At 46.3% G+C, this 27,429-nt stretch overlaps 1 protein-coding gene across 32 annotated transcripts in view; it reads right to left on the reverse strand.

The window, feature by feature from the left end:
• Nucleotides 1–27,429, reverse strand: part of JAKMIP3 (Janus kinase and microtubule interacting protein 3) — a 69,775-nt gene that overhangs the window by 6,126 nt on the left and 36,220 nt on the right. For 7 of the 32 annotated variants that reach the window (XM_064663458.1, XM_064663462.1, XM_064663459.1 and 4 more), the window contains 19 exons: nucleotides 26,456–26,575; nucleotides 25,884–26,030; nucleotides 25,005–25,136; nucleotides 24,498–24,533; nucleotides 23,021–23,080; nucleotides 21,165–21,293; nucleotides 19,620–19,748; nucleotides 17,829–17,912; nucleotides 17,124–17,186; nucleotides 16,599–16,697; nucleotides 15,681–15,779; nucleotides 15,532–15,591; nucleotides 13,858–13,923; nucleotides 13,397–13,465; nucleotides 13,233–13,310; nucleotides 9,907–10,110; nucleotides 9,520–9,585; nucleotides 8,536–8,577; nucleotides 6,580–7,803 (listed from right to left, as the gene is read on the reverse strand). In XM_064663458.1, coding sequence (XP_064519528.1) covers nucleotides 7,657–7,803; nucleotides 8,536–8,577; nucleotides 9,520–9,585; nucleotides 9,907–10,110; nucleotides 13,233–13,310; nucleotides 13,397–13,465; nucleotides 13,858–13,923; nucleotides 15,532–15,591; nucleotides 15,681–15,779; nucleotides 16,599–16,697; nucleotides 17,124–17,186; nucleotides 17,829–17,912; nucleotides 19,620–19,748; nucleotides 21,165–21,293; nucleotides 23,021–23,080; nucleotides 24,498–24,533; nucleotides 25,005–25,136; nucleotides 25,884–26,030; nucleotides 26,456–26,575 — 1,830 coding nt within the window. In that variant the 3' untranslated portion in view covers nucleotides 6,580–7,656. Of the gene's footprint in view, nucleotides 1–6,579; nucleotides 7,804–8,535; nucleotides 8,609–9,519; nucleotides 9,586–9,906; nucleotides 10,111–13,232; nucleotides 13,311–13,396; nucleotides 13,466–13,857; nucleotides 13,924–15,531; nucleotides 15,592–15,680; nucleotides 15,780–16,598; nucleotides 16,698–17,123; nucleotides 17,187–17,828; nucleotides 17,913–19,619; nucleotides 19,749–21,164; nucleotides 21,294–23,020; nucleotides 23,081–24,497; nucleotides 24,534–25,004; nucleotides 25,137–25,883; nucleotides 26,031–26,455; nucleotides 26,576–27,429 lie in introns of those variants that run through there. The other 25 variants (XM_064663468.1, XM_064663483.1, XM_064663465.1 and 22 more) reach the window with 21 other exon arrangements.

Below are 27,429 nucleotides of genomic sequence, written 5' to 3' on the forward strand. Positions count from 1 at the left end.
AGAAGGGAATAAACCACCCCCTGGTTCACCTGTTCTGCACATCAGCTCTGAAGGGCAGTGGAAACAAATAAAGAAACAGCTCTGAGAAATAATAAAGCATCACACCCTGTCGAGAATGGTCACTCCCCAGCATTATTCCTGTCACAGACCCCTGGGCACAGGGAGGGAGGAGCTGCAGCTCTGGCACAGGACAGTTCAGCAGGACGGGCACGCGGGCAAGCTGAAAATGCAGCACTAAAGCAGGATAACACCTCGACCTCCCCATTACCTGCTCCTGGGGAAAAGGCACACAAGAGTGTTCCCCAGCAGGAACCCCGGGCCTCTGGGTGATGGCACTGCTCAATCCCACTGGAACATCCTTCTCTTGCCTTCCTTAGTATGGAGGGTTTAGGAAACACAGCTGCAATTAACACTCTCAGAGATCTGGTACATTATAAATGTACAGCCCCCAGAATCCTACAGTCACTCACTCAGTATAATCAGCACAGGGTGAAAAGTGGCTTTGATTTGATGGTGGGTGAGTATTTTACAATCCCTTTAGTTCCACGACATCCCAGCGCTGCCAACGCGGGCTGCTCTGTCCGTGACAGCCGTCCTGACACTCCTCTCATCCATTTGCTGTATCCCTGGGCTATTTATAACATTCTTGTTTATAACAAGGAGGAAAGTGCCCCCTGGGGCAATGTGTCTTCAGAAAGCCATTGACAGAACAGAATTTCCTCTGTCTGCCTCTACAGATCTGCATGAGACCAGGATAGTCTTAGTTACTTGGACATGTTCTCCTTTCCTGGGGGAGGTTTCTCTGGGATTTTTGCTGACCTGGAAGTGCAGGCACATCACTGGGCACCCCAGCCCCCTCCTTGTCTGCACTGAAGAGCTGCTCCATGAAGAAAAATTGATTTTAGTGGAACACAGAGACACCCAAACCCTACACACAGCACAGGTTTGTGGCAGACACGGCCACCTGTGCATGAACCTCTCCAGTGTGGTCAGGATGGAGCTGTCCTGCTCCTAGTCCACCTCACAGCTGGGCTGTCCCCTCCCTGCCACCCAGCTGGCACCCCAGGAGCCCCAGATCCCTACCCAGCAGGATTAGCTGCTGCAAGGTTTCCCCCCCCCGGACACAGTCTGACCTACAACATCTGTCTGACACTTTATTGCGTTTGGACAGTGACTCCAGGAGAACCACAGGTGAACATGGTCCCTCTGCCACCTGTCCCTTTTCATTCCACAGGAATTAGTAACTTACTGGAAGGATTTGGCACAGTTACTTGGGTGGGGCTGGGCAGCAGCCACCCTGCCTTTATGTGTCTTTATCAAACCAGACCAAACTCAGAAAAACAGAAGTTTAAGACCTGACAACACAAAATCCCAATAACTAATAATGCTCAAGAGTAAGTCAAATATTTCTTATTCTCATGTAATTATCCAACCAAAAATCTTCAGATTTGGGACTCTTCCCAATATATCTCAACCAAAAATCTTCACAATAGTTTTTTATGCTTCTATATATGATCTTACATCAGCACTGGAGAGGACAGATAATATCCAGGAGATCACAGAACCACGGAATGTCTCAAGTTGGAAGGGACCATAAGGGTGATCGAGTTGATGCTGATCCACATGACACTATCAAACAGCTGCACCACTTTTCTAGAACTATTGTATGAAATCTTTAGGAATAAAGACCATGAATTTACAAAAATTTGTACCATCAGCACTGTGAACTCATAACAAATTTTTTTTAATCTGGTAATTTGCATTTCTGTCCAAAATTTGATCCTCCAGATAAAATTTAGTTGTTTTGTTGTGCATTTTGGCTTTATCAGAAGTGAAAGGGTGAGGTTCCTGATAGGAGCCAAGAAAAGGTTCCTGGTAACTTTTGCTACAGGATGCTCAGAAAGATACATTTCTAATTCCTTTGACATTACATATCAGTATAACAACTTCCCCAAAGGCTTTGACCTCTGCATGTCTGGCAAATGAACACTGTGCACGTGAAAATGTAATTGTATAAATACATAGGGGGGTGTACACAAACACATGAATTTACAAACATAGTGCAATTTTTAAGCTTTTTAAGCTCTCTTTATAATAGATTTTCCAGCTAATTAATTCTTCAGGCTAGTTTGCTACATTACGAAAATACATATCCTTATTATTTATGAGAACTCAGTAAGACCTAAATTAAGGGGGAGAACTCTTCAGATGTGATGAGAATTGAACCTGCTCTGCTTGGGGAATGAAGGATAAAATGAATGATTATCTTTAAACCAGCTTTGAGGACCAGGCTTTTACCCTGCCAGTCTCAGCTCTGTACAGAGTTAGGCTGAGTTTTCTTTCTAAGAGAAAGCTAAGGATGGAAGGCACTGGTGTCTTGAGGGGAGGCAGACAGGACACCAAATTGCTGCTGCTGGGCACAAATTTGCAGGATGTTTGCACTCTGAAAAAGCTGTTCTTTACTTCCCACAGACACAAGAATACCCTGTGAATCATTCAAGGCCAGGTTGGATGGGGCTTGGAGCAATCTGGTCTAGTGGAAGGTGTCTCTGCCCATGGCAGGGGGTGGAACAAGATGAGCTTTAAGATCCTTTCCAACCCAAACCAGTCTGTGATTCTGTGCTGTGTGTGACATCCCTAAAACAACACAGGAATGGGGCTGCTTGGTCATAGAGAGGATAAAAGAAAGGCTGGTTCCAGGTCCTGCCCTCTCTGAACCTGCCCAGGAAGCACAACCAAAAGTTCCTGCTGCAATAAACCAGATATTTGGCTTAGAACCAAAACCCCAGCAAGTCGGTGACAAAGTGTTTTCCTGTGGGATTTGGCAAACCAGAAAGGAGCAGGCTCTACACAGCCCAGAGCTCTGGGATGAGCTCCAGCCCTGCCTCAGACCTGGCTTAGCTGTCCTTCAGCACCAGCAATGTTCCTCCTGCCCCAGGGCCTCCATCTCATCCTGTCTCATCCATAAATTCAGACTGACATTGTCATTTCTGTGCATTTCAGTCTGGAGCAGTCCCTGAGACAGCGAAGCAGAAACACCAAGCAAGGAGACACTCTAAGCTTTTATATAAATTGACAATTATTAACCCACTGGAAATCTCTTCATTAATGCTGAGCCCAATCTTGCTCTTCACCGAGAACAAGAAATCCACAGGATTTACAGCACAGTAAAAGGGAGTAAAAGCTTTTGAGCCAATTCCTCTGTGCCTTCCCAGGAATGCCTTTGCTCAGTGGGAGTCTCCTTGATGGCCTGAATTTCCCCTACACTTCACTTTAAACAAAGATGTTTGGGGTCACCCTGCACAGCAAAGATTTGCCAATTAGCATTCTAATGATGCAGCTCATTAGGGCTCCTGTGAGGGAAGTAATTTCCAGCCCCTTCCAGAATGCAGGAGCTCACACACAAGGGGTTGCTGATGAAGCCTTACAGGGAATTTCAGCTCCAGTAGCTCCTCATCTCCCCTGTGGATCCTCTCTGGAAAGATGTGCTGCTGACCTCAAAAAAACCCCAACCTCTGCTGACAGCTGGAGTACACCAGGAACACAGAACAATTTGATTATTGTTCGACAGATCAATATATAATGTGATTTAAAGAAAAGGAATTATCTACAAAACAGAAGCTCACATGGACAGAGCCTGAACCAGTGCTGAAGGAGGTGGCCCCCCTGGAGCTCTGTGGGCTCCCACTGGGGAAATGCCCCCCATCCCACTGCACCTGCTATCTGTTGTCAAAATCATGGAATACAGACTAGCTTGGGCTGGAAAGGTCCTGAAAGATCACCTCATTCCAACCCCCTGCCATGTTCTTCTTTCCATCCTTCTGTCACTGAAAACATTGAAAATAATAATTTAATATTAACATTTTCAATGCTTTAATTCAGATTGAAGTAATTAAACTGTAATTATAGCAACATCTTCTGTTACTAGTAGGAAACCTTTACAGCCACGAGTCGAAATGGATCCCATTCAGGTGTGACCCTTCTCCAGGGAGGGAGTGTTTAAGAGGGGGCACAAGGTCTAGTTTGGTCTTTCCAATTCTATCTGTGTCAGTCAGTCCAGGTTGGTAAGAGGCAGCACTTTGTGTGCATTTATCAGAAGGAATTTATTTACAGAAGATATTGTGTGGCAGTGATGGGCAAACACTCCTTCCCCTCAGATGCAGCATCTACAGACACTTTCGAGGCCAGGCTCTGTGCTCTCCACCCTCCCACTGTGGGCCCACTCACATGCACACACAGAATATCACATTTGATAACCACATTTAGCTGTAAAGGGCATGGCCTGGTCCGTGTCCACGTCTCACAGAGCGGTGGCTGGGCTGGGGCAGCCCAGGGGGTGCAAAAGGACAGGGGATCGTACGCAACAAAAAACAGGGAACAGGGAAAACTATCATCTGAAACCCAACAGCATCATGTCCTGGGTAATTCCAGCCCGAGGGACAGGTCTCCTTCCGATGACCTGCAGGGGCTCAGGGGTTTGCACCCTGAGCCAGAAAGCCTTTGGGTTGGATATATCAGTGCTGGGATGTAACCCCCAGAGTTCATTTAGGATTGATGGAATGTGTGCTTGGGCATGTGCAGCTGAATTCCTAAAGTATTCCAGTACACAATACAAGCTGGTGCATCAAGCACAGATTTTCCTGATGGAGATCTGGGCTCCAGCACATCCCAGATGTTATTTCCTTTGAATAAACAAATATAGAATGGAGTTATAAGTAATGTTGGGGTTTTAATTAAACTGAGATAATCAAGGAAAAAAATGTGGATGCTCAAGCCTCTCCTATAAATGTAAGAGTTGATACCTATACAAATTTCTTTTAGGTAACTGACAACTTATTTACTTGGAGATAGGCGAGTGCTACCCATCCCTGGGAGTCTCCAAAATTACTTAAACACACACTAAAAATAAATAAAATAATATCCTAGAACTGCTTAGAAGAATAAAATAGCCTGTAAAGCAGCAGTTTATGATCCTGCAGGACACACAATTCCCAGTTTCCTTAGGCTGCAGCACCCTCCAGTGGGGTCCCTGCTGACGGGTTCTCTGCCATGGGGACACCCTGGCCCCCCCCCAGCTGCTGTTCCCTTCAACCCACAGGAGAGATTAAAATTGTAGTGGAATTAAAAGTTGGTGCCTAATGAATACATAAATTTGGTGCGTAAATAACGCTTTTATAAAGCAGTTTTCTCAGTGCCTGCACGTATCTGTGTTTATACAAATGCTCATATTTCTATTTATGCATCATTCTAACCCAAATATTTTTGTACCTAGACAAGCACAAATACTTATATCAAAATATTATTAAAAGCACGCTGAGAAGTTAAGCAGTTGCAAACTAAACCAGCCAAAGGCACTTTGAGCCCTGCCTGGCCTTCTGTGCCTGTGTCACCTCGAACACTGCTGTCCCACACTGCCCCAGCACCCTGAGCACACCCACCCTTGATTCCTATTCCACACTTCAGAGAATCCCAGAATAGTTTGGGTTGGAAGGGACCTTACAGCCCATCCAGTTCCACCCCCTGCCCTGGGCAGGGACACCTTCCATAGACCATGTTGCTCCAAGCCCCGAGGCTGGTGCGTGCGGGGCTTGGCTGGGGCAGGACTGTGGGCACAGAGGGGTTGGGGTTGGATCTGCTCAGAGAATAGGTTGGGCACCTGAGAAAAAGGTCACAGGGTCATGCCCAGAAGGCCAAAAGACTTTCTACTTCTTCACTTCAGGGAGATTTCAGTGGTTCTTGTTAAAACACACATTCTTAATAAAGAAAACATTTGCTTGAAATCTAACTTCCTGTTGAGAAGTTGTCCAACAGACATTTCAGAAAGCCCTAATTAATTACAAGCCAAAGCATTTTTATTTTCCTCCTTTGAGGGACTAAAGGCTTTTTTCGGTTACTGAATTCACAGATCTCACTGACCTCACTGCCCTGGAAAGTCTAGCCCCTGGGGGACTGGTGTGACACCAAAGGGCACAGAGCACTGGGACCATGCTCTGAAACCTGTCAGCTGCCTAGCCAGGTTCAGTTTCCCCTCAAACATCCCTGGATCCTTCAATAATCCTAAAAACAGGACCCTCAGACAGTGCAAGGGTGGCCGCTGCCCCTGTCCCCATTGTGGTTACCAGTAACCCATTACCAGCACAAATCAGGAAAAAAGTGAGTGAAATTGTGAATTTAAACACTTTTCTGGTTGCTATTTGTCTTTTCAATGTAAAATGAAAAATATTTTCATCTCCTGCATTTAAAACATGTATTTTTAAAGCAGCTCAACTGCTTGCTGTCTGCACAAATCTGACTGTATTTAATTACCCCCCAGTAATTTTGTGTTGAGTCACCACCGATCTAAAAGCATAAAGTCAGCATTTGTGATTATATCACACTGAAATTCAACACCTAAATTACAGAAGTAAAATAGAGATAAATTAATGATGTTTAAATAAGGACTTTGGTAATTTCAATACCAAATTCAATGTTTTCTCTGTTATCATCTGAGGCATTTTAACCCAAATGAGAGAGACTAGCAGGTGAGGGAGTTCCAGAGCTCACAGAAACCCAGAATAAGGGGGTTCCAGCCCGTCTTACCTGCCTGGAGCTCTGTCTCCTTCCTGCCCTGTGCTCCCAGGGATGGGACCTTTGCCATGGCTGTGAACAGGACCTTGTTCCTGGCCTTGCCCCACAGCCCCGGGTTTCTGTGCTCAGCTGCAGATCCCATGTGGTCTATGACAGTCTGGAATTTCTTCTCAATTTCCTCTCTTCAGCTGTTTTTCTAGAGGATTCCTTTTCCCTTCTGGTTCCTGCACCAGCCTCCTGGGCTTGGGATCTGTGGGATTTGTGCTCCCTTTCCCCAAGGTGAGGACATTTTCCCGCTGACATCATCTTCCAGCTGACAACATCTTCTGCTCCCTCTTGCTGCCTCCCCCAGCCCAGCACATGTGGATCAGGGATAATTGTTTTAGTTCACTCTTTCCCAGGTTGAACTTTTTGCTGGGACAGTGTTTAGCCTTTTATCATCACTCAGGGACAGCAAATTATAAATTATTGTGTCATTTTGCTCATCATGGTTTTCTGAAAACTCAAAAAAAAAATTACAGCTTGATTTCCTGAATGTAGCTTCATGATTTTCCCTAAAACTGGGCTCTTGGGATATTCAACAAACCACGGGACAAACCCTGTGTTACAAAGAAATACCTTGGAACAAATCACTTCATTTTCACTCCTATTCATCTTGTCACAAGCTACTCCTCTGGAACTCTTCCTAAAGTCTTCTTTCAAAAGAGATTTTTAAAGAACTATGGATAACAAATATAAACGTGTGACATACAAACAGGACACGGGCACTTCTACACAGAAGCAATTTGCCACCTGCTTAGCAGGGAACCAAAATAATTCAGTGTATCTGAATTAGTTCTGTTGCTCCTGACAGAGCCAAGAGCTGTGTCCAGCAGCAGAGCCAGGATTCCACTGGAGGTTAGTTCAAGCAGCAGAGCCAGGACTTGGGGAAGGAGCCTGTGGCTGTAGGAGAGGGAGGAGGAGAGTTTTTGGCTTTCGTTGTCAGCTTAGTTCTGCCTTTTCCAAACGCTCCGTCAGGGATTTCAGTGGTGTGGATGTGGCCTGTGCAGGGATCTCCACACCCCCTGGTCCAGCCCCAGTCTGAAAGGGTCACAAGGATTGCACCTTCCATTGCCAGTAGCAAAGTATGAGAGAGATCTGGGGGGGTGGAAAGGGCAATGTCTCTGTTTCGGTCTCAGGAAGCAGGGCTGTCTTCCTGGGAATAACAGCAGGAGCAGCTGTAGCTCTCTCAGTAGGCTGAAACAAAATATAAAAACATGGATCAAAGAAAAGCCCATCTGGGCAAAAACAACACACACAAAACTTCTGTTAGGTTCTATTTATAATTATCTCTTGAATTGTGCACTGATAAAAAAGGATTTGTGTTATATTCCATTTGCGTGGGGAGCATTTTCCTCAATGCCATCTATGCCATGGTCATTTCTGGCAGCACAAACAGAAGTTGGGCAACTTATCTCCTATTTACACTGGGAAAAGGGGGATTCAAGGAGTACCCAGGGCCCTGTGGCACGATGCTTGGAGGAACACACCCTTATAAATGCCATGTTCTCCCCAAACCCCTCTGGTTGCTGTCTTGGAGGTAGGACAAGCTCCCTGGCTGTGAGCAGGTCAGACCCCATCCATGCAAGGAGAGGGGCTGAGGCTTCCATGGATTTCCAGCAAGGATCAGCTGGAGCAACCTCTCATGAAGTCACGAATAAGCATAGAATGGCTGTTTTCCCTGTTTCCCTTTTAAGCCTGCTGAATTTTTCCTTTTCCTTGTCCTTCCCTCTAAAGAAGGAAATTCTATTTGACAAGATTTTTTCTGCTGGTGCCCAGATTTCATGGTTTTTAAAGGCTTTGGAGATTTCCATTTTTAGGTTCTCTGGGGTGCCCAGGAGACCCTCCAATCCTGCCAATACAGCAAGGGAAGGTCTCTGATGCTTTATGAGAAAAAGAGGAGAGACCAGAGGTGACCCGAGGGCTTACCTTGTGCATGTGGCCTGAAGGGCTATGACCAAAGAATGAAAGCTAAAGAGAAAAATAAAAACAAAAATAAAAACTGAAAAGGGGAGGGAAGAGAGGAAAAAATGGAAGAGAAGAAAGAGATTAAGAGTTTACAGTGTGTTTAGCTGAGATAAAGCTGTGGTTACAGACAGAGTGCAACAAAACTCCCAGGTGAGAGGAAATATGGAGTGTGAAGTTGGGTCCAAGGGCTCGGGGCTCGACTCAGCTCACCAGAGCCCCTTTGTCCCTTGGACTGGTGACAGTCATCCCCTGCCTCCTGAATCCAGCCCAGTCACAGCCACAGGCTCAGGGAAAACATCATCTGAATTCTTCTGACACCTCAAAACCCCCCAAACCCAACCCTGATGAGGTTTGGGTTCAGTCTCAGGTGCAAGTCCAGCTCAGCCCTGTTGGCCCTGACCGAGCTGTGCCATGGCCATGTCACTGGAAATGGGTGTGTTCAGCTGAGGGCAATTTTGGGGTCAAATACATCAGTTCTGACTGGAGAAAGGCCGATGACAGGAACTGAGGTGGCAGTGACGGCTGTGGCTGCAGGTGAGGGGACAAGAGCGAGGCCCCTCATTCCTGATGGGAAAGGCTGGTCCATGCAGCTGCACGGGAAGATGCTGGAGATGGGAGAGAGGGAGCAAAGATCCTGGCTCCTTCCCCAGAGCACCTGCTGACCTCAACCCTCGCTCTCTCCCATCCCAGGGTGGATGGACCCCCATCTCTGCCAAGTCCTGTGTTATGGACTTCACTGAAGGACAGCAGAAGGAACGATTCAATTTAGGCAGTCAACCTGTCCTTCCCAGAGGGACTGATCCAAGTGCAAACTGCTTTCCTGGAGCTCTCCCACTTTCTCTCTGCACTGCACACACGAGCTCTCTAAGGACATTTCCTTAGCCCAGGTGAAATGAATAATGGTCATGTGCACACACAGCAGCTGTCCCAGCTGCATGACCTTACCTTTTCCTCTAACTCTTTTATTTGTCTTTTTTGGCCTTCAATTCTTTCTTCTAGCTCTTTAATTCTCTGTCAGATTTCAAATAAAAAAATATTTATTAACCAACCAAATAACAGATGTACCCAGAAGATGCATTAGTTTGGGGGATATAAATTGGATGTGCTGTGCTTCTACCAAAAATACATTGGGTATTAAGCTGCAGGTGAGTCCTCAGTGAATGTCACTGTGTGTGACGAGGTCAGGAAAACCAAGATGTGTGCAGGGTTATCCAAGGCCAACCAACATCTGCCCCAGGACCAGCCAGTGGTGGGACAGCTCTAGGAGCAGAGGCTGGTGCTCACAGGGACCATCCCACCCTGGATCCCACCATGTCCTGCCCCTGTGCCCACCTGCTGTGCGTGTTGAATGAGCTCCATCCTTTCCCGCAGGATTTGGGCATCCCTCTCCCGGAGCTCACTCATCACCTGCCGCTTCCATTGCTCCACGGCGCTCTTCAGCTTCTCCTTCTCCTCTTCTGAAAGAAGTTCGGAAATTTTGGCTCCAGCTTCTTGCTGCAGGGCATCATAGAGCATGGCTTCTAATTCCAGAATTTGCTAATCAAAAACAATATAAGGCTGTCAGCTCGACCTTGTCCCTGGTGGGGTGAGGAGTTTGTGAGGAACTGAACATCCAGGTAAGGCAGTGGGAGCAGTGGAGGGGTTTCTGTGCTGAGCCTCTCACACAGGACAGCGTGTAAAACTCAATCCAAAGGGAAAATACTTCAGGCTGCCTTTATCCCATGGGGTTCTGAGTAGCACTGGAACTGGAACAGCTATGGGCCCAGTGCAGTGTGCCCCTCATACATGTGTGGGAGTCAGCTTATCCTTCCTGGGGATGGGAGATGGCTGTGGGGAGAGAAGGGAAAAGGAAAAAAAAAAGAAAGGAAGGGGGAAAGGGAGAAGTGTATAGGGAGAAGGAAAAAGGGAGAAGGGACATTCAAAGAAGACTCATTTTGTGAGTTACAGATACTTTTTACACTTAGTTTTCAGTCCCTCAGTTCCTCTTTCCCATCTCTCCAGTTCACAGCAGCAGAGGACACGGCAGGATCAGTCCATGCTCCCGCCAGGAAGGAACAACTCCCTGCTGTGTGTGTGCAGATTTTGTACCAACCAGCTGAAAGGCTTTGTGGGAAGGCGTTCCCAGCCCTTCCTCTGGCAGAGCTCTCAGCTCTGAGAGGCTCCATGCTCAGGGAAATGAACCTGTCTGGTAGCTGGGCTCTGCTCCTGCAGTCTCAGGCTGCAGAGCCTTCACTGTGTCAGAAAGGGCGCCTCACGCAGGCGGATGAGCCCTCCAGATTCACTGAGATGGAGAAGTGCGTGGGAAATGGGCTGGCAGTGTTTCCCCAGGGTCACTGAGCCTGGCACCCTCCTAGGGCAGGTGGCCTTGCCAGACAATGTCTTCTGCTTTGGAATCCAAGATAAATGCTATTCCCTCAGACAAGCCAAAAGCAAGCTGCAGTCTTTTTCAGCAAGTTTGATACAGAGCAAGACAAAGGACAGCAACTGATGGCACCTCTGCACACCCTCTCCAGAGCTGGTGGTGCCTTGCAAAGCTTTCCCTGGTCTCAGAAGAACCCCACTGCAATAGAATCACAGAATTTTTGTGGCTGGAAAAGTCCTCGAGGTCCATCAAGTCCAACCATTCCCTCAGCACTGTCAAGGCCACCACTAACCCATGCCCTCCAGTGCCAGACTGGGGACACAACTTTTAAAGCCCCCCAGGGTCTGTTGTGATAATTCAGCTCAACTCAAAATCATGTTTCTCCACCCAAGGCTGCTGGTGGTGTTTTCTCACTATGGCTTAGCAGAGCCAGGACAGCAGAACACACTCACAGGGACAGTGACACCTTGGCAGAAGTTACAGCACTGATGATAACCCACCTCCGTGGGGAAGATCACATCAGATCTCATCAGAAGATTCTGCTTTCCCATTATAAAACAACTCCAACACCCTCACTGACCTTGTCCTAACAAAACACTGTTACTTGAGACATGGGTTTGTTCTTGGCCCCAAACTGCTGGGCCTGGGCACATTCCCTGTCTCCAGAGCAGCAGCAGTGTGAGCCAAGTGCTTCCTGGAGCAGAATCCCCTCCAGCAGCCACTGGAGTGAGAACCGTGCAGACAGATTAGCGGTTCCGGCTGGTAATCTTGTTGGCTCCCGTTCAGGAGGGATGGTGATTAGCAGCTCCCCATCTCCAGGGGCACAAAAGAAACATGGAAGTGAAGCAAATTTTATAATGCCGAAGAGCTTTTGCCACTCGAATTGTGGGGCAGAACAAAGCTTTCTGTTGCTTTCAGGCTGCATTTGTGCCTGGGAGCAAAGCCCAGCGCTGTGCCTGGGATATGTGTGTGATGCCTTCAAAAAATACAGGAAAACTAAATAACCCTCTGCCCCCTCTGCATGGGCTGCACAGAGTCATTGCACTCATTCCTTCCCCATGAGCAGCAGAGCTGAGGAGCTGAACTGTTGTTGGGCCCTTTGGTAAATTTGGGATCCTGGACTGGGAGATCCATCTCATGGCTGTGAGCTGCAGGGGTGCTGAGGAACACCTGAATTCACAGCAATGGCTCCATGTCTGAGCTCTCCTGCATACTCCATGACATTCCCAGGAGTTTCAAGTTATGCCATATGCTTTTTCCACTCTGCTGCTGTTGTGAGTTTCCACACAGATTTCTGGCTCTATTCAGAACTCACCCAAGACCCAGCAGATCTCTGCTGTCAGGGTTTAAGTGTGAGGATGAGTCCTGCAGATTCACCCTTTGGTTGCACCAAACTGCTTCTCAGGGCAGCTCAGTGCTGCAAGAGATCATGGAATCACAAAATCCCAGACTGGTCTGGGTTGAGAGAGATGTTAAGAACATTTTGTTCCACCCCCTGCCATGGGCAGGGAACTTCCCCTGTAAGATGTTAAGGCTGAGACCGCAGGTAAGGGGTGCTTGTGTGGTTCCCAGGGTTTCCACTGTGCATTGGTTCCAGATGCAGCTCAGTGTCTGGCAAAATCAGTCATAAAAGTCATCCTCACAGGACAGAGAGTGTATGGAGTAAAAGCTCCCCCAAATGGTTTGAGATACAAAGAGAAAACAGGATCCAAAACCAGCCCTAAATACTCATTGCTCCTCAGAAAGTGTAACTGTGCTCAAGGTTTACACAGAACTGCAAAAATGAAATAGAGATGAAAATTTATGTATTCATGTCTTTTGTGAATATATATTAAACCTTTCCCTCACTGAAGGAAACAAAACAGCTGATGACTGAAGGGATGGGTGAAAACGCCTTAGGATCAGCTAATGATGAGCCTGACCTAAGAGTAGTTTCATTTCAAACTTACAGAATCCCAGAATCCCTCCAGCTGCTTTGGTTACAGAGGCTGTAATCCAAGATCCAAGGAAATGTCTAGGCTAAAATATCTATTTGGGAAAGAAAAGTTACTGAAAACATAATTTCCTTACCAAAACCTCTGGTAAATTAAAACTTGTGTTTCCTAAACCTGCAAGTGCCGCCCAAATCCAGGGAATTCTGTTCACGAGGAACTCATTGTCAGCTCAGGGTGTAGAGGATCTGGCTAACACTCAGCCTGTCATACTCCACAGGGAGTCCACAGGGAACAGACCACACACATCACACCGGGTGAGTTAATTGAGGTGTAATAACTCAGTCAAGACTGATGTCCCTCACCTTGTGAGCCTGGTCCAGGGACTGCTTCCTGAAGTCCAGCTCATCGTCCAGGTAGCCCTTTTGCTTGCTGAACAGCTCCTGGGGACCAAGGAAGGGGCTGTCAGTGACTACCACACCCCACCAGGGGTCCTCCAGCCCCTCCCCTGCTGCTCCCTCCCCGGTACCTTCTCGTTTTCCAGGTCCAGCATTTTCTGCTGCAGCGCCGACTCCGTCACCTCGATCTGCTGGAGCCACTGCACAGACAGAGAGCAGAGCCAAGCCTGAGCAGGGCACAGCCTGTGAGCCCAGCTTCCCTGGGGCTCAGGGTGTGTCAGCACACGGCAAGTACTCAAATAAAAGCAAAATTAACTATACAATTATATTTTTCTTTTCTATATATTGGTGATGAAAAAATGGCGTATTTCAAAGCCTGGCCATTACCTTCTGACATTGCTTTGTTAGTTCAGTACTATTTTAAATTAAGCAGTGTCTGTCTGCATTGCCATAATGTTACCTTTACTTTGACAAAAACTAGTGTAATTCCACATAAAGCATTGTGGTGTTTTGTGATGGAGCCATCATCTACATCACCAGTGTGTATTCTGAGAGGCACATGTGTACTGAGGAGTGATGCACTGGTTGTTACCTTTTCAGCCAATGTGAGGACAGTCCTTGCTTGTATGATGACTACTTGCTCTTCGTTGGTCAGGTTCTGCATCAAAACAAAATACAATTACAACAAATCCCAGTGTCTTGTTATTAACCCACTACTTAGGCCACTGCTGCATTAAATAAATCTGAAATTAAATATGTTCAAGGAACAATAAACCAAGGCAGAGAAAATTAGTATTGTAATGCAACATTGTTGTAAAAGCCATTGTCAGTATTCATACTGAATCCTTATCATACACAGTTAATTCTCCCAAAATTCTCATATTTACCAAATAAAAAAGGTGGCACTGGATCTATTTTTACCCAAAGGGAGTAAACACACAGCTACACAGGACAAGATCAAGCTCAGCACAAAGTGCCACTGAGAGAAGAGACACAGTGTCCATCCCATGCACAGTCCTCACTTTGCCAGCCAAGCCATGATTTTGGGAAGCATTTGTTGAGATGTTGGTTATTCCATCCATCTTCTTTTGCTTTTTAATAAAATCAAAGTAGTGAAACTGGGGTTTGCATTTCATCCCAAAACTTCAGTCTGACACAGATACAGCAGGAGAAGGGAATCCCCTCGGCTGGGCCTCGCTTGTGTCTGGACCCAGAGCAGCATCAGCCCACGGGGCTGGGGGAAGGTGGTGATCAGGGTGACTGGGATGAGCTTCAATTCAAGGCACAGCCTGGGAACAGTGACAGTGCTGTCCAGCAGGGATAGACCTGTAGAATCCCAGACTGGTTTGGGTTGGAAAGGACCCTAAAACCCATCTCATTCCAACTCCCCTGCCATGGGCAGGGACATCTTCCACTAGCCCAGGTTGCCTTGGACACTTCCAGGGATGGGGCAGCCACAGCTTCTCTGGGCAACCTGTGCCAGGTTCTCACCACCCTCAGGTACTTATAGTTTTGTTACTTCCAGGCTGCCCTGCAGCCCTGGGAATGGTGTTGCCCTGTTATCCAACCTTTCCAGAGGCACAGGGAGAGCTGGGGTGCAGCCGGGGTGCAGAGATGTGAGAATGGTGGAGATCTTTCTGCAGCCCCAGTGAAGGTGGTGGGGTCCCCCAGGAGGACCCCAGAGTGGATGAGGGCTCTCTAAGACCCTGGGCTGGAGAGGGCTCTGCTTTCCTCAGCCCCTCACAGCCCCAGGTGCTCTGCTGAGAGAGGAGAGCACAGGAGAAGATACACAAGGACACATGGATCTCCCATGCACACAACCATTTGTGTGATTAGTCACTGCCACTTGCTGAAGGAAAACACTTGCAAATTTCTTATTATTTGCTTACCTTTTGTTTAATATCCTGGTTACTATCAGGGGTTTATAGGTCATTAAACAAAATTAAAACACGCAGCTGCTGAAATGCAAAAGCAAAGCAAACGCAGAGCAAGCAAATCAAGAAACCATGTGACCAGCGGCCAGAAAACACCAAACAGCAACGTTATTTTCCAAATGACAGAAATATTAAGAACAAAATGGTGACGTTGAGCCCCTGTGTGGCACTTCAGCAGGCTGGTAACAGAACCTTAAAAAGCCAGAAAATGCTTCGCTCGCAGCCCAAACAGAGCAGGACAGGCTGTGCAGCACCAAGCCCAGGCGGCCTTGCTCGCTTGACACGAGGACAAGTATTCCCCAAAGCATGCACAATTTATTAAAGGAACATACACTTACGGCGTTATCCCCTAAAATGTCCAATTTTTTCATCAGCTCTGCTACTACTATGTCCTGACAAGAGAGAAATGGAGAACCAGGAGTCAGCACAGTGTGTCTGATTTTGTTTAGGGAGAGGAGGATAGGAAAGGAGAATCCCTTACTGTTACACCTTCTGCCTCGCAGTACACCTGGAGGGGGCTCTTCCCCTCTGTGAACGGGCCGTGCAGGAAGTTGATGGCAGGGGACCGTCTCTCCCTCTCCTGAAAGGACAGTAATTCCTTGGTTACCCCCTCTGGTGTGTCAGTCACATCACAGAGTCATGGAAGTGTTTCGGTTGGAAGGGACCTTAAACACCATCTCATCCCACCCTGTGCCATGGGCAGGGACACCTTCCACTATCCCAAGTTGCTCCAAGCCCCATCCAGCTTGGCCTTGAACACTTTCAGGGATGGGGCAGCCACAGCTTCTCTGGGCAACAATAGATTTCAACAAGACTATACCATAATAAATACACAATACAGATTGCATTGAAATTTTGTTTGTAAGTGGCTGCTTTGTTAATGTCTCCTTGGAGAATTTCAGAACCAGTTTCCAAGAGCTCTCGGGTTCTGTCTGTACAGGTAGGGATACAGAAAACAGAAGGCTCAGGGGAGTAACTACAGTGGCTACCTGATTCCTCCTGTGCAGATTTAGCAAGAGGTGAAACACTGTGATCATTTTTGGCAATGAAAAAAATTCCTTTCTATTTTTCTCTCCCAGGGATGATCCATTCTGGTTTTACCTCTTTGCCTTTTCAGGACAGAAGGAGAACAGTAAGATGCACATTTACAGCATGGGCCAATTTTCTGGATCTTAAAACTACTTAAGCAGTAACACTGCCAGAACAATCTATGGTGAATATCAGTGTTGATTCCTGGTTGCTTGGGGTTTTCCCCTTTTATTAGCACTTTGTACCAAGGCCTGTGGCCTCACTCAGTGCAGTGTGTCCCTCTCCAGACACCCCTGTTCCCAAACCACCAGTGCCTCCGGCCTCGGCTCACAAAGCCCAGGGCAGGACCGTGGCTGCCACACGTGCTCACTTCCAGCTCCAAGATCCTGAACTCCAGAAGCTCATTTTGGTCCTTCACGTCTTGGACATCATGTTTCAGACGAGCTTCCTCGGCTTCCATCTGTTTGATCTGCAAAAGAGACAAAGCAACTCGTCCTTAGCACTGTTAGCAGAGTCACTCCTGATCCACTGTGCACTGACCCTGCTGGGACAGGGCTGGGGGCACTGGGGGCTCAGCCCACCCCCCCGGGGGCAGTGGGAGCACTGGGGGTCCCAACCCACCCCAGGATTATCATGAGCAGGGACACATGACCCCAGTCATGGGGGGACACAGGGCTCTCCCCCAGAGCCACCATCCTCACATGGCCTCGCACCAGACACGTGTGGGCCAACAGGGAATGTTGGAAACCCACTTCTCCCCAGAGGTTTATAAGGATCTTGTATTACACATAAATTATTGCTACAGAGCTGTGCAACACAGATTAAAATACTGCCCTTTCTGCATCCCTTCAGCTACAAATATTATCGGAATAATACAAATAGAAGCATTGAACACCTTTTCTACTAGTTCCTGATTTCTTCTGTAGAGTGCTTGCTTCTCCTCAATCCACTTCATGTCCTTGGGAAGGAAAGGACCAACACAGAAGGTGAAGCTGGCAATGTTTAGCACCAACACAGCAGCAAGTATTTCACTAAATCTCACATATAGAAGGACAGAGCAACACTGCATGCGAAACTGTATTTTCATTGTTTCCTAAAATAACTTCTTAAGCTAAACTTGGCCATCTTATTTTAATGGAGTCTGTAGTACACAAATAGAATGGAAACATTCCAGTGATTAAAAAACTTTTTCAGATCAAAAATTTGCATTAAAGGGGATATTTCCAGCTATGTGTCTACTATTAAATTTCTAGTTTGCTAAATACAAATGACATATTTCTGAAGATCAGGCAAAATAAACCTTATTTGGAAATTAATCTCCTAGTCTGAGGGATATATAAAACCCACAAAGCCCAGAACACTGTTTATCAGCAAGGGCAACAACAATAGGAGGTTAAACTGGAAAGGCAACTATGAAATGATTTAATATTATTTTAAAGTTCTCAAAACAATTTTCTGTTTATTTTTTCTTTTTGTTTTGTTTGTTTGTTTGGTTGGTTTTTGTCTGGAAAAGTACTACACAAGCTGGAAGCAACCTGGGAACATTTCTGGTTCCCCAGCAGGTAGGCAGGAGAAGGGCTGGAGTCATTTGTGGTGTTACCTGTCCCTGCTCAGCCAGGGCCTTCTCCAGGTCTTCTATCTGAGCCTGGGACCGGTGGATTTCTGCTTGGAGCTGCTCACGTGTCTGTGGGATACGGCGGAGAAAGAAAAAAACCAACGAATCAATAAATAATACAAATTTCTCCAAAAGAACAAAGCTAACACAGGTACAGAAAATACTCAAAACACCAAATATTTTCAACAAGTGATTTTTTTAAAGTTCTTTGGCAGAATGAACTTGAGCACACAGCATCAGCCAGGAATCAAATAAAGTCTGTGAGGTGGGATAATGATTTTGAGATTTAAGTCCAGATTAACAAATCAGTGAAGCAGAGGTTGGTCACGGCAGGCTGCAGCCAGCAACCTCCCTGCTCTGGAACAATGAGTGTAAAAAGCCATTTCTCTATGAAAACAAATGAAAATTAGTATGCCACAGTTCTGGGCACACCTGGTTCCCTTAAGTTTGGGGCAAGTTAAAAAGCTCAGGGCAGACCCCACATATATAAGATTGGAGAATGGCAAATTCCATTGACTGTTGTGCCGTTACCACCTTATCTACGATTTACTGCCTTATCTATGATTTACTACCTTACCTGTTTAGTACCTATTTACGGTCTTCCTGTACTGTGTGTCATTGTTTATTATACTTGTATCTTCCTGCTTATGTATACAGACAACACCTTCCTACACATTTGGAGAATAAATGCAGTTATTATCAGCTGCCTTATTCATTAAATAGTTTTATAGAACACTTTCTGTCCTCAAACCATTTCTCTGCTCTTTATCGTGTTATTTACACTGAAAATGATCTTGTTTGCATGACCTACACTAATCTCTCTTTTTGCTCACTGTGGAAAAATTAAAATCAAGTCACTTTTCTAGTTGGGCATATCTTGGTTCACTATGATTTTCATTCCAAGTGCAATCCCTAACACATCAGAGTTCTGGGAATGTCTGGGAATGTCAGTTTTCATGCATTTCACCTTGATCTACTATAAGTGTTCCTGGATAACACCTTCACACAACAGATGTAGGATCAAATTAAGGCTCTGCAGGTGCCTTTCTCCTGTTAAACATCAGCTGTTTGGTTTGAACCCCTTGCCATGGGCAGGGACACCTTCCACTAGCCCAGGTTACTTCAAGCACCATCCAACCTGGCCTTGCACATTTCCAGGGATGGGGCAGCCACAGCTTCTCTGGGCAACCTGTGCCAGGGCCTCACCACCCTCACAGCCAAGAACTCCTTTCTAACTCCTTGGAACATACAACAAACTCATAACAAATGCAATACTTTAGCCCAGCTGTCAGGAGCCTCAGGGGCTGCATAAGCACATGGGCAGGCAGAGCAGCACAGGGCATTTTGCAATTTAATTAAGAGAAAAAAATCTCAGCTATAAGCCTTCTAAACATTTCATGAGGCATCATGTAATCTCTCAGATCCCAGAAGGAATTAAACACCACGCATTATACATTTAAGGCTATCTGTCCTAGTTCTTTATAGAAAAAGAGCTTAATTTCAAGGATTTCCCGTAAAATTTTCTCTCTGGATTTCCCTTAAACTTATCAGAGGTGAAAAGACTCAGCTGCAGCAATGGTGGATCCTCAGCAAACCCTTCTTTGGGAGGCTGGTTGGAGTCAGAGACTCAGAGACCCCCAGCCAAGCCCCCCTGGCTGACTCCCAGCCTGGCTGCTGCAGGTGTGATTGAGAACAACCTGAGCAGGTACAATTGGACCCCTCCCCCCCCCTTACAATTCCAACCCTTTATGTTCATGTAATATAAGCCATGTAGACCTTAACTTCTCGTTCTGCATCCAGGGTCCCTCCGACCTGCTCCTGCAGCAGAGCATAGGCTCGTTGCAGGGCCTGGTATTCCATGGTCAGCTGCCGGAACCGCAGCTCTGTCTCCTCCTTGGCCATGCCCTGCAACCAAAACACAGAGTGGATTAGGCATGTTTTTCTCTAAAAAGTGCCAAAATGATCACTTTTGAAATGCAATTTGGGAAGCACAGCACTAAGGATGTTGTTTATGTGCCCTCAGACTACTTCTCTTCTCCCCCTAAACACTTCCAGAAAATGCAATACAGAAATAAAAAGATAATCCCCTGCCTTAAAAAGATAAAAACTTGCCATCCATGTAACACACTAATGATGCATCACCCTTTCTTACTGTAACAGGGAAAACCATCACATTAAAGGTGAAAACACAACTTTCTTGAAACAACAAAAGGTTTCCAGTCTGGGGAGGAAGCCAAGCCTGACAGCCTCACTCAATTATTAAAACACGAATCCAGAGCTAATACTTGTAGGAGTGGTGACAGCAACATGAAAGGAGCCCTTCATCTTCTTCACCCTCCTTACAATATCCAGCATGAAATGCTTTCATGTCAGGCTGGCCGGAATATTTCACTCAACATGAAATGAAATTACGCTGCTGGGTGCAGGTACCATCTCCCCACCAGCTGAACAGGGGAAAACATAAAGGAAGGAAAAACAAACAGGCTCATGCCTTCACAAATGCATTCAGATTCCTGCAGTGCAGCACACACCTGGTAACCATCACAGATCTCTTATGATGGGGACAGGGATTGTCCAGGTTGCCTCTGACAGATCTAATTACAGCCCATGGCACAGGTGAATGGGCAGCAGAGAACCTGCAGCCAGTGCACCATGGAAAGGCTGCAACTCATCAGTGGCAATTTTCTGCCTGTTACAAGATTCTTGTTAAACCCAGAACAGTGTAATGGTCCAGTGATCTGACACACACTGAGGAATACATTTGTAGGGAAGCCTTGTAAAATACCGGGAATAATAATCTCTTTGATTTGCATTACCTTTGTGTACTCTGCACTGAGAGCTCCAGAACAGCCCAACCTCCATAATCCAGTGAGGAACCAGCCTTTCCCTGGACCCTGGAGCTTTAGGGGAATGCTTCCTGCTCCTTCCCCAAACACAAACCTCATTGCTCTGGGCTGAGGTCGGAATGGCAAACAGAAGGATCTGACCCAAACTACACGTGCCCAAGCCTGCAGCCAAGCTCAGAGTGAACAGACCTCCCAAGGATTGTCTGACTTCTCAGCCTTTTTAGACCTCTGACGTATAAACCTGCTGTAAATTTAATATTCTTGTGATATATCATTTCCAGCTTGGCTACAAGCTGTGAAATTACTGAAGACCTGAATTCCAGAGATACCAACCAACAAGCACAGTATCAAATTTAATACAAATGGTTAATTTTTTGGTCTGAGGTGAGAGAGGAATGATAGAACAGACCAGGAGTTCCATTAAAAACTAGCAGTGAGTTTGCAAACCAAAATAACACCGATTTTTGATGAGTACCTCTTCTAAGTCATCCTCAGGAGTGCAGGGGGTTTGGTCTGTCCGGTCAGTTTGGTAGGAGATGGAGGAACCATCTGACTCCAGGGAAGCTTCGTCGTCGTAGCCGTAAAATGTCTCCACAACCGGCTTCTGGCAGAGACAAAGGTCAGGGAATGTGGCCAAGCCATGGGCCCTGCAAGCCCCTGAGCTGGGGACAGTACTGGCCCTGGGCACCCGGATAAACTGTGCCTCTGTGGGATCTGAACATGGGCACCTGGGAGAAACCCCAGTGCCAGGCTGTTGGGAATTCTCACTCTGCTGCTCTTTGGGAACTGGCGCAGCTCTTTACACATGAATACACGGAAGTGTTTTCACCCCATGCCAGTGACAACAGCTAAAATGATTTAAATCACTGAACTGCCATATTTGTCATTAGGTATCACAGTGTGTGACCTCACAGCCCTTGCCTTTTTAAATGTATTTTCCTCCCAGTTTCTCTAAGGCCAAGCACCCGTTTCGCCGAGTGTTCACCTCAGCATAAGGTGGGACCTGTGCACTGAAATGCCTTTTAATCCATCATCATCATCACGATGTCCCCCCTGTCATCACCACAACTGTCACATGAAAACTTAAGATCTTCAACAAGTATTCTATTTGAAAATGTGAATTTAATCACTACAGCAGTGTGTTTATGGTTTGAAGAAATCCAGTTTTCCATTCAAAGCTGCTTTTTGTTTAAAAGAATGAAGGGAGTGGTGGTAAAGGAAGATTTACCATAAATGCTTGAAAGCCAAAGACAACATTTCACAGATCAAAAAATATTTTAATTGATGATTTACAAAAACATATCTAGATTTTGGCTTTTTATTTTAATTTGCAGTGGGTAACTTTTGAAGGAGAATCACAGAATCCCAGACTGGTTTGGGTTGGAAGGGACCTTAAAGATCATTTAGTTCCAACCACCTGACATGGGCAGGGACACCTTCCACTAGACCAGGTTGCTCCAAGCCCTGTCCAACCTGGCCTTGAACACTTCCAGGGATGGGGCAGCCACAGCTTCTCTGGGCAACCTATGCCAGAGCCTCACCACTCCCACAGCCAAGAATTTCTTCCCAATCTCCCATCTAACCCTGCCCTCTGGCAGTGGGAAGCCATTCCCCGTGTCCTGGCACTCCAGGCCTCTGGTCAAAATTCCACCCAGCTTTCAGAGAGAGACAGCATGTGGCCCTCTCTGGAAGGCCTGCCTGCCATGTGCAAGATGGCAGGAGTTATCTCCCATCGACCTCAATTAGTTATTTATAGATTAATTAGCTCCAACCCCACCCTAATTTTTCATCTGTAGATCACAGAGTGCTCATAGTCTCTGACATTAAACCTTTCTGTGCCATTACAGTGTTAATATTTACATTAACACCCTGCCAAGTTCTCATTAACTAACATTCCCTTTTCCCTGAGCTCCAACCACGGCTTCTCATAACGGGCAATTTTTGCATGTTACTAAACATCACCATGAATTATTTAAAACATACACATGTTTTCAGGCAGTACCATTAGAAGATCATTTTGAGATGTGTTAATTCATAAAATCTGTCTCCTCCTAAGACAACCACATCCCACCAAAGTCCCACAGGGTAAGTCTAGAGCATGGAAAGGCTCAGAATGTGCAATGCAAAGGGGTCCCCTGCCCCTCCCAGATTTTTCCTAAATATCCCAAACGGTCTGTGAATGTCCTTGAACTACATCACCCAAATTTAGGCTTAGGACCCATTTGCATACCCTTCAGGAGAACATTCCTCCGTGTGGCCCTGAGGTACCCGGAGCACCCCAGAACCAGCACTGCCCATCAGCATGTCACTGTACAAGCTTTTTCTTTTTACCTTAGGAATTCTTGTCATTTTTTTCCTTTGCTTCCTGAACCTTAACAGCTTATCACGTTCCTGCAAGAACCAGAGACATGTGTTAGCTGTTTGCAGAGAGCTGCTATTCAAATTAACCACATCAGTGCTGGGAGCCATTGGGCAAGCAAGAAACAGGAATGTCACTGCTGGACACTGTCACCAGGCATGGGTTAGTTTACTCCAACATCTTTCAGGTTTGCATATACAAGTAGCTATTGCTCTTTATGTCCATGAAAATCTAACTAAAATAAAGCTGATTATAAGCAACACAATGCAGTGAGACCTTGGGCTGCACCGTGGGTGACTGTAGCACTCCAGCCCACGCCCAGGCTCTGCTCTCTCTGCCAAGAAAGAGAAGCAGAGACTGGTCCTGCTCTTGGCCCTGGTGGTTATTGGTGCCTCTGGAAGGTGCACACACACAGTAGCCCCACTGCACAAAATTCAGGGGCTGTTTGAACTCAGCACTTTCAGAGTCAGCTCCGTCTCTAAGGATCTGCAGGTTCCTAGTGACCCTGGGAAAAGGTCTGAGCACTTACTGCTGCCAGCATTTTTTTCCAATCAGAGGAAATCATGGAATCATCAAATCCCAGACTGGTTTGGGTTGGAAGGGACTCTAAATATCACCTTCTTCCACCCCCTGCCATGGGCAGGGACACCTTCCACTAGCCCAGGTTGCTCCAAGTCCTGTCCAACCTGTCCTTGGACACTTCCAGGGCTGGGGTAGCCACAGCTCCTCTGGGCAACCTGTGCCAGGGCCTCACCACCCTCACTGGGAAGAACTCCTTCCTCTTTGTGGAGTCAGGTCGACTTTTTACAGCACTGAGAAAAAAGTCTCTGTTCTAAACTGCAAATCCAGGCAAAGCCCAGAATTGTAGAGGGGAAGTTCTAAAGGGAAAACCCTTAGATCTTTCATTTTAACCAGCTGGTAGAAGGATGTGATGACACTGTGGGACACTGACAATGTGCCACTGCCATGAGCCCGATGGCAAATCCCACTGTCAGCAGCAGTGGCAGAGGACAATCGAACACTCATTGCTTGGCAATGGGGAACAGGACATCCCATCAATACCTATTAGTGCTTAACTCCACAAAGTCCCTGCTGGTCATAACAGGGATGACTCGGGCAAGGGCAGGGGCTGAGCACAGGCCATTGTGGGTGACACAAAGCCAGGGGTAACCTGAGTTAAAAAATGCAATTTCCATGTGGCAGAGCTGTCCTGGACATGGCTCTTGGCCACTGGGGCAGGTGGTGGGATTAAAGCTTTCCTCTCCACTATCACTGTGTTTTTCTCTGGTGAACAACTGCTGATACAACATCTACATTGAGAAAACAGTGTGCCAGCTCACTGCTGAACAGAAATGGGAGGGAGAACAAATATTGTTATACTCTGCCTCCTTTCCTCAGACAGCAATTTAAAGTGTACAAACATGGGGAGGAAGTTAATGCCATTCTTACCATGACACTCTTCACATAGCCAGCAGTCTCCAGGGTCTGATAAAAAAGAATGAAATAACATCAGTAAGTGGACAGGCTTAAAAAGAAAGGAAAGAAAATTATTTTCTGGAGGAGTATTAGTATTTTGGTGCTTTCTGTTTCCAGAGACTGAGAATGTATTAACAAAGAAGCAAACCCTCTAATCCAGCATTGCAGACCACCCTCTGTACACAGGAATCTTTAGCCCCAGTGATGTCTCCAGCTGAAGGAGCTCAGACACTTTCTCTCACAGGTGTTGGATCTGGCCACCAGACATGGTTCTGTCCTGCCAGTGCAATGCAGATGGAAAGGGTTTTTCCAAACATTGCACCACAGATCAATTACTTTTATTACCACTAAGCACAGAAATGCCTGCCAGGTTCCACTGCTGTGCCTGTGAGCTCCCAGGACCCTGAGCACCCCTTGCTTAGGCTTCCTCTGCCCTACCCTTGGTCACTCTCCCGTGAGAGCAGCACTGTTCCATCTTACCTTGGAGAGTTCATCAATGATGTTTTGCTGCTCAACAACTTGTAGTCTCAGGAAATCAACTTCTCTTTCTTCCTGGCTGTGGTCAAGGTCATTTAAGGAGCTTGGTCTCCTTATTGCTCCAGTTCTTTGCCTCTAAAACCAAAAACCACAGGGCAGATGAGGAAATGATCAGGAGGCTTTGCCAAAGGACTTGTCTAACCCTTCCCTGTACAGTGAGTGGTGCATGTCTCTAATGGCTGTTCTGGCAGCTCTCCTGCTCTCCTTTTGTTGAGTCTCACATCCAGGTTGCAAATGTGCTGGCTGGTCCTGCTCCTCTGATTGGAAAAAAGGGCAGAGTCACAAGTGCAGATTTCCCAGGCATTACTAGGTGATTCTGGCAGGAAAGTCAAAGCTGAATCATAGAATCCCTGACTGATTTGCATTGGAAGGGACTTTAAAGACAGTCCAGTCCTACCCCCTGCCACAGACAGGACACCTTCCACTAGATCAGGTTGCTCTAAGCCCTGTCCAACCTGGCCTGAAACACTTTCAGGGATGGGGCATGAAATGGGGAGATTTGTGCCCATGTGGAGGCTGAGCAGCCCCCAAGGGAGCAGTCACCCAATCAACATGTGCAAAGCTCACACCATTCCTTTCCTTCAGAGCTATTTGTCTTCGAGGCTAAAGTACATCCTACGTTGTGTTTTTTTACATTTTACATGTTTATGTAAAACCAAACATGTCCAAGGCACAAACCACTCCACAGTACAGCACATCTCAGCAAGTGCTGGAGTGGGGACAGTTTCCTATGGAACCAGAAGGTTTGGGATGATGCCTGACCCCCTCAGCCTCATCAATTCCAGCCCCCCTGTTCTCCCAGGAGCACACACAGACTCTCACCATCGCGATATTTTCTTGTGTCACGAATTTCAGTTTATTTTCCATTCGACGTAAGGCATGTGACAACTCCTCATTCTTCCTACTAAGGCGTTTGTTCTTGTCCAGAATGGGCTTATACTGACTTTCTGCTTCTCTGAGACGTTTTAACTGCAAGATAAAGAGAGAGTTAACACCTCTGGAGCTTTTTCAGTGAATATATTAATAGTTTTCTTTAACAATCCCACTAGCAGTATTTCCTCCTCGTGAAAAGTATAATTGATTAAAAACTCTTGGTGTTTTCCTATGGGAAGAGATCATTCCTCCTTCATGAGATATTCGATCTGTGAAACAAAGGTTCCACATGGGGCATGCATTTATTTTTAAAAGGAAATAAAAATAATTCCAGCTAATGCCACCTCAAAAATTCGTTGTCATACAAGCCAAGAGGAGTGTGACATGGCACAGCACCGAACAGAGAGCTGAGGAGGCGCAGCCAGGATTTTCAAACAGCACAGGAGAAATATCCCGGTATTTCTGGGACAAGGCATGGCCCCGGCAGCACGTCCCCCAGTCCCCATCCCTGCTGCCCTCACCAGCTCGTTCCTCTCCTCTGACAGCAGGGCGTTCCTGTCCTCCAGCTTCCTGATGATGCCGCTCAGCTCCGCAATTTTCAGTTGGAAGCGCCGGGCATCCTTTTCATCCAACTGCTGTTCCTAAAACAAAGATCAACTGCAAATAACTGTTCATAAGTGTACACGCCAGAGCACGTTTTCAAAGCTCAAACTTTTTCTTATCCCAAATCCAAACATCTCAAAACATTATCGGGCAGAGTGTAACCCATGGAACCCAAGTGACCATGGAAAGCTGCAGGATGAGACCAACAGAAAGTCAGGGGTGGAAATGTAACAAAGAATGCAAATGCAGAAGTATGTATATGTATATGCATATGCAAAGTCACAAATGGTAAACTTGGAAACAGAAAATATCCAACTGAAGGCCATGTTCCAATGATGCCACTGTTGAACTGAGAGCTTCAGACACATTGCTCACTGAGGTCTTGGCCATAAGAAAATGATATTAAAATTACTGAAGTACAAATGGGGAAAATTCATGAAATTGTGCCATTGCAAAAGCTCTTCTTCCACAAAGCTGTGACCTTTATGGGGTCCTAAAGGGTCACTTGTCACTTTACTTGAGTGAAAATGCTTAAATGAAATCAGAAAGGAATAGAGATATAGATAGATGTATTCTCATTCAGAGAAGTTACAGCTGTTGACAAATGTGACAGACCTTTCCCCTTCTCTAGGACTTGTTCTGGTCTTTGGCAGAAGTTGAATACAACTCAAAGAGGCAAATTAGAGCCCACAGTGCCAGTGGCACTTTTTGGGAGGTCTAGGGTTCCTCATTCAACAGGTGCAGGAGAGGCTTGGGCCAAAGAATGAAATAGATAGGTTTGCTCATGTATAAATTTTACACTTGTACTGAGAAAATCAAGGCTCTTGCAAAAGAAATCTTGATGAGGATCAGCAATGAGGACAACCTGCACATGTCAGAGGTACGAGGTCAG

The sequence above is a fragment of the Pseudopipra pipra genome, chromosome 8 (genome assembly GCF_036250125.1).
Source record: "Pseudopipra pipra isolate bDixPip1 chromosome 8, bDixPip1.hap1, whole genome shotgun sequence".
Lineage (NCBI taxonomy): Eukaryota > Metazoa > Chordata > Aves > Passeriformes > Pipridae > Pseudopipra > Pseudopipra pipra.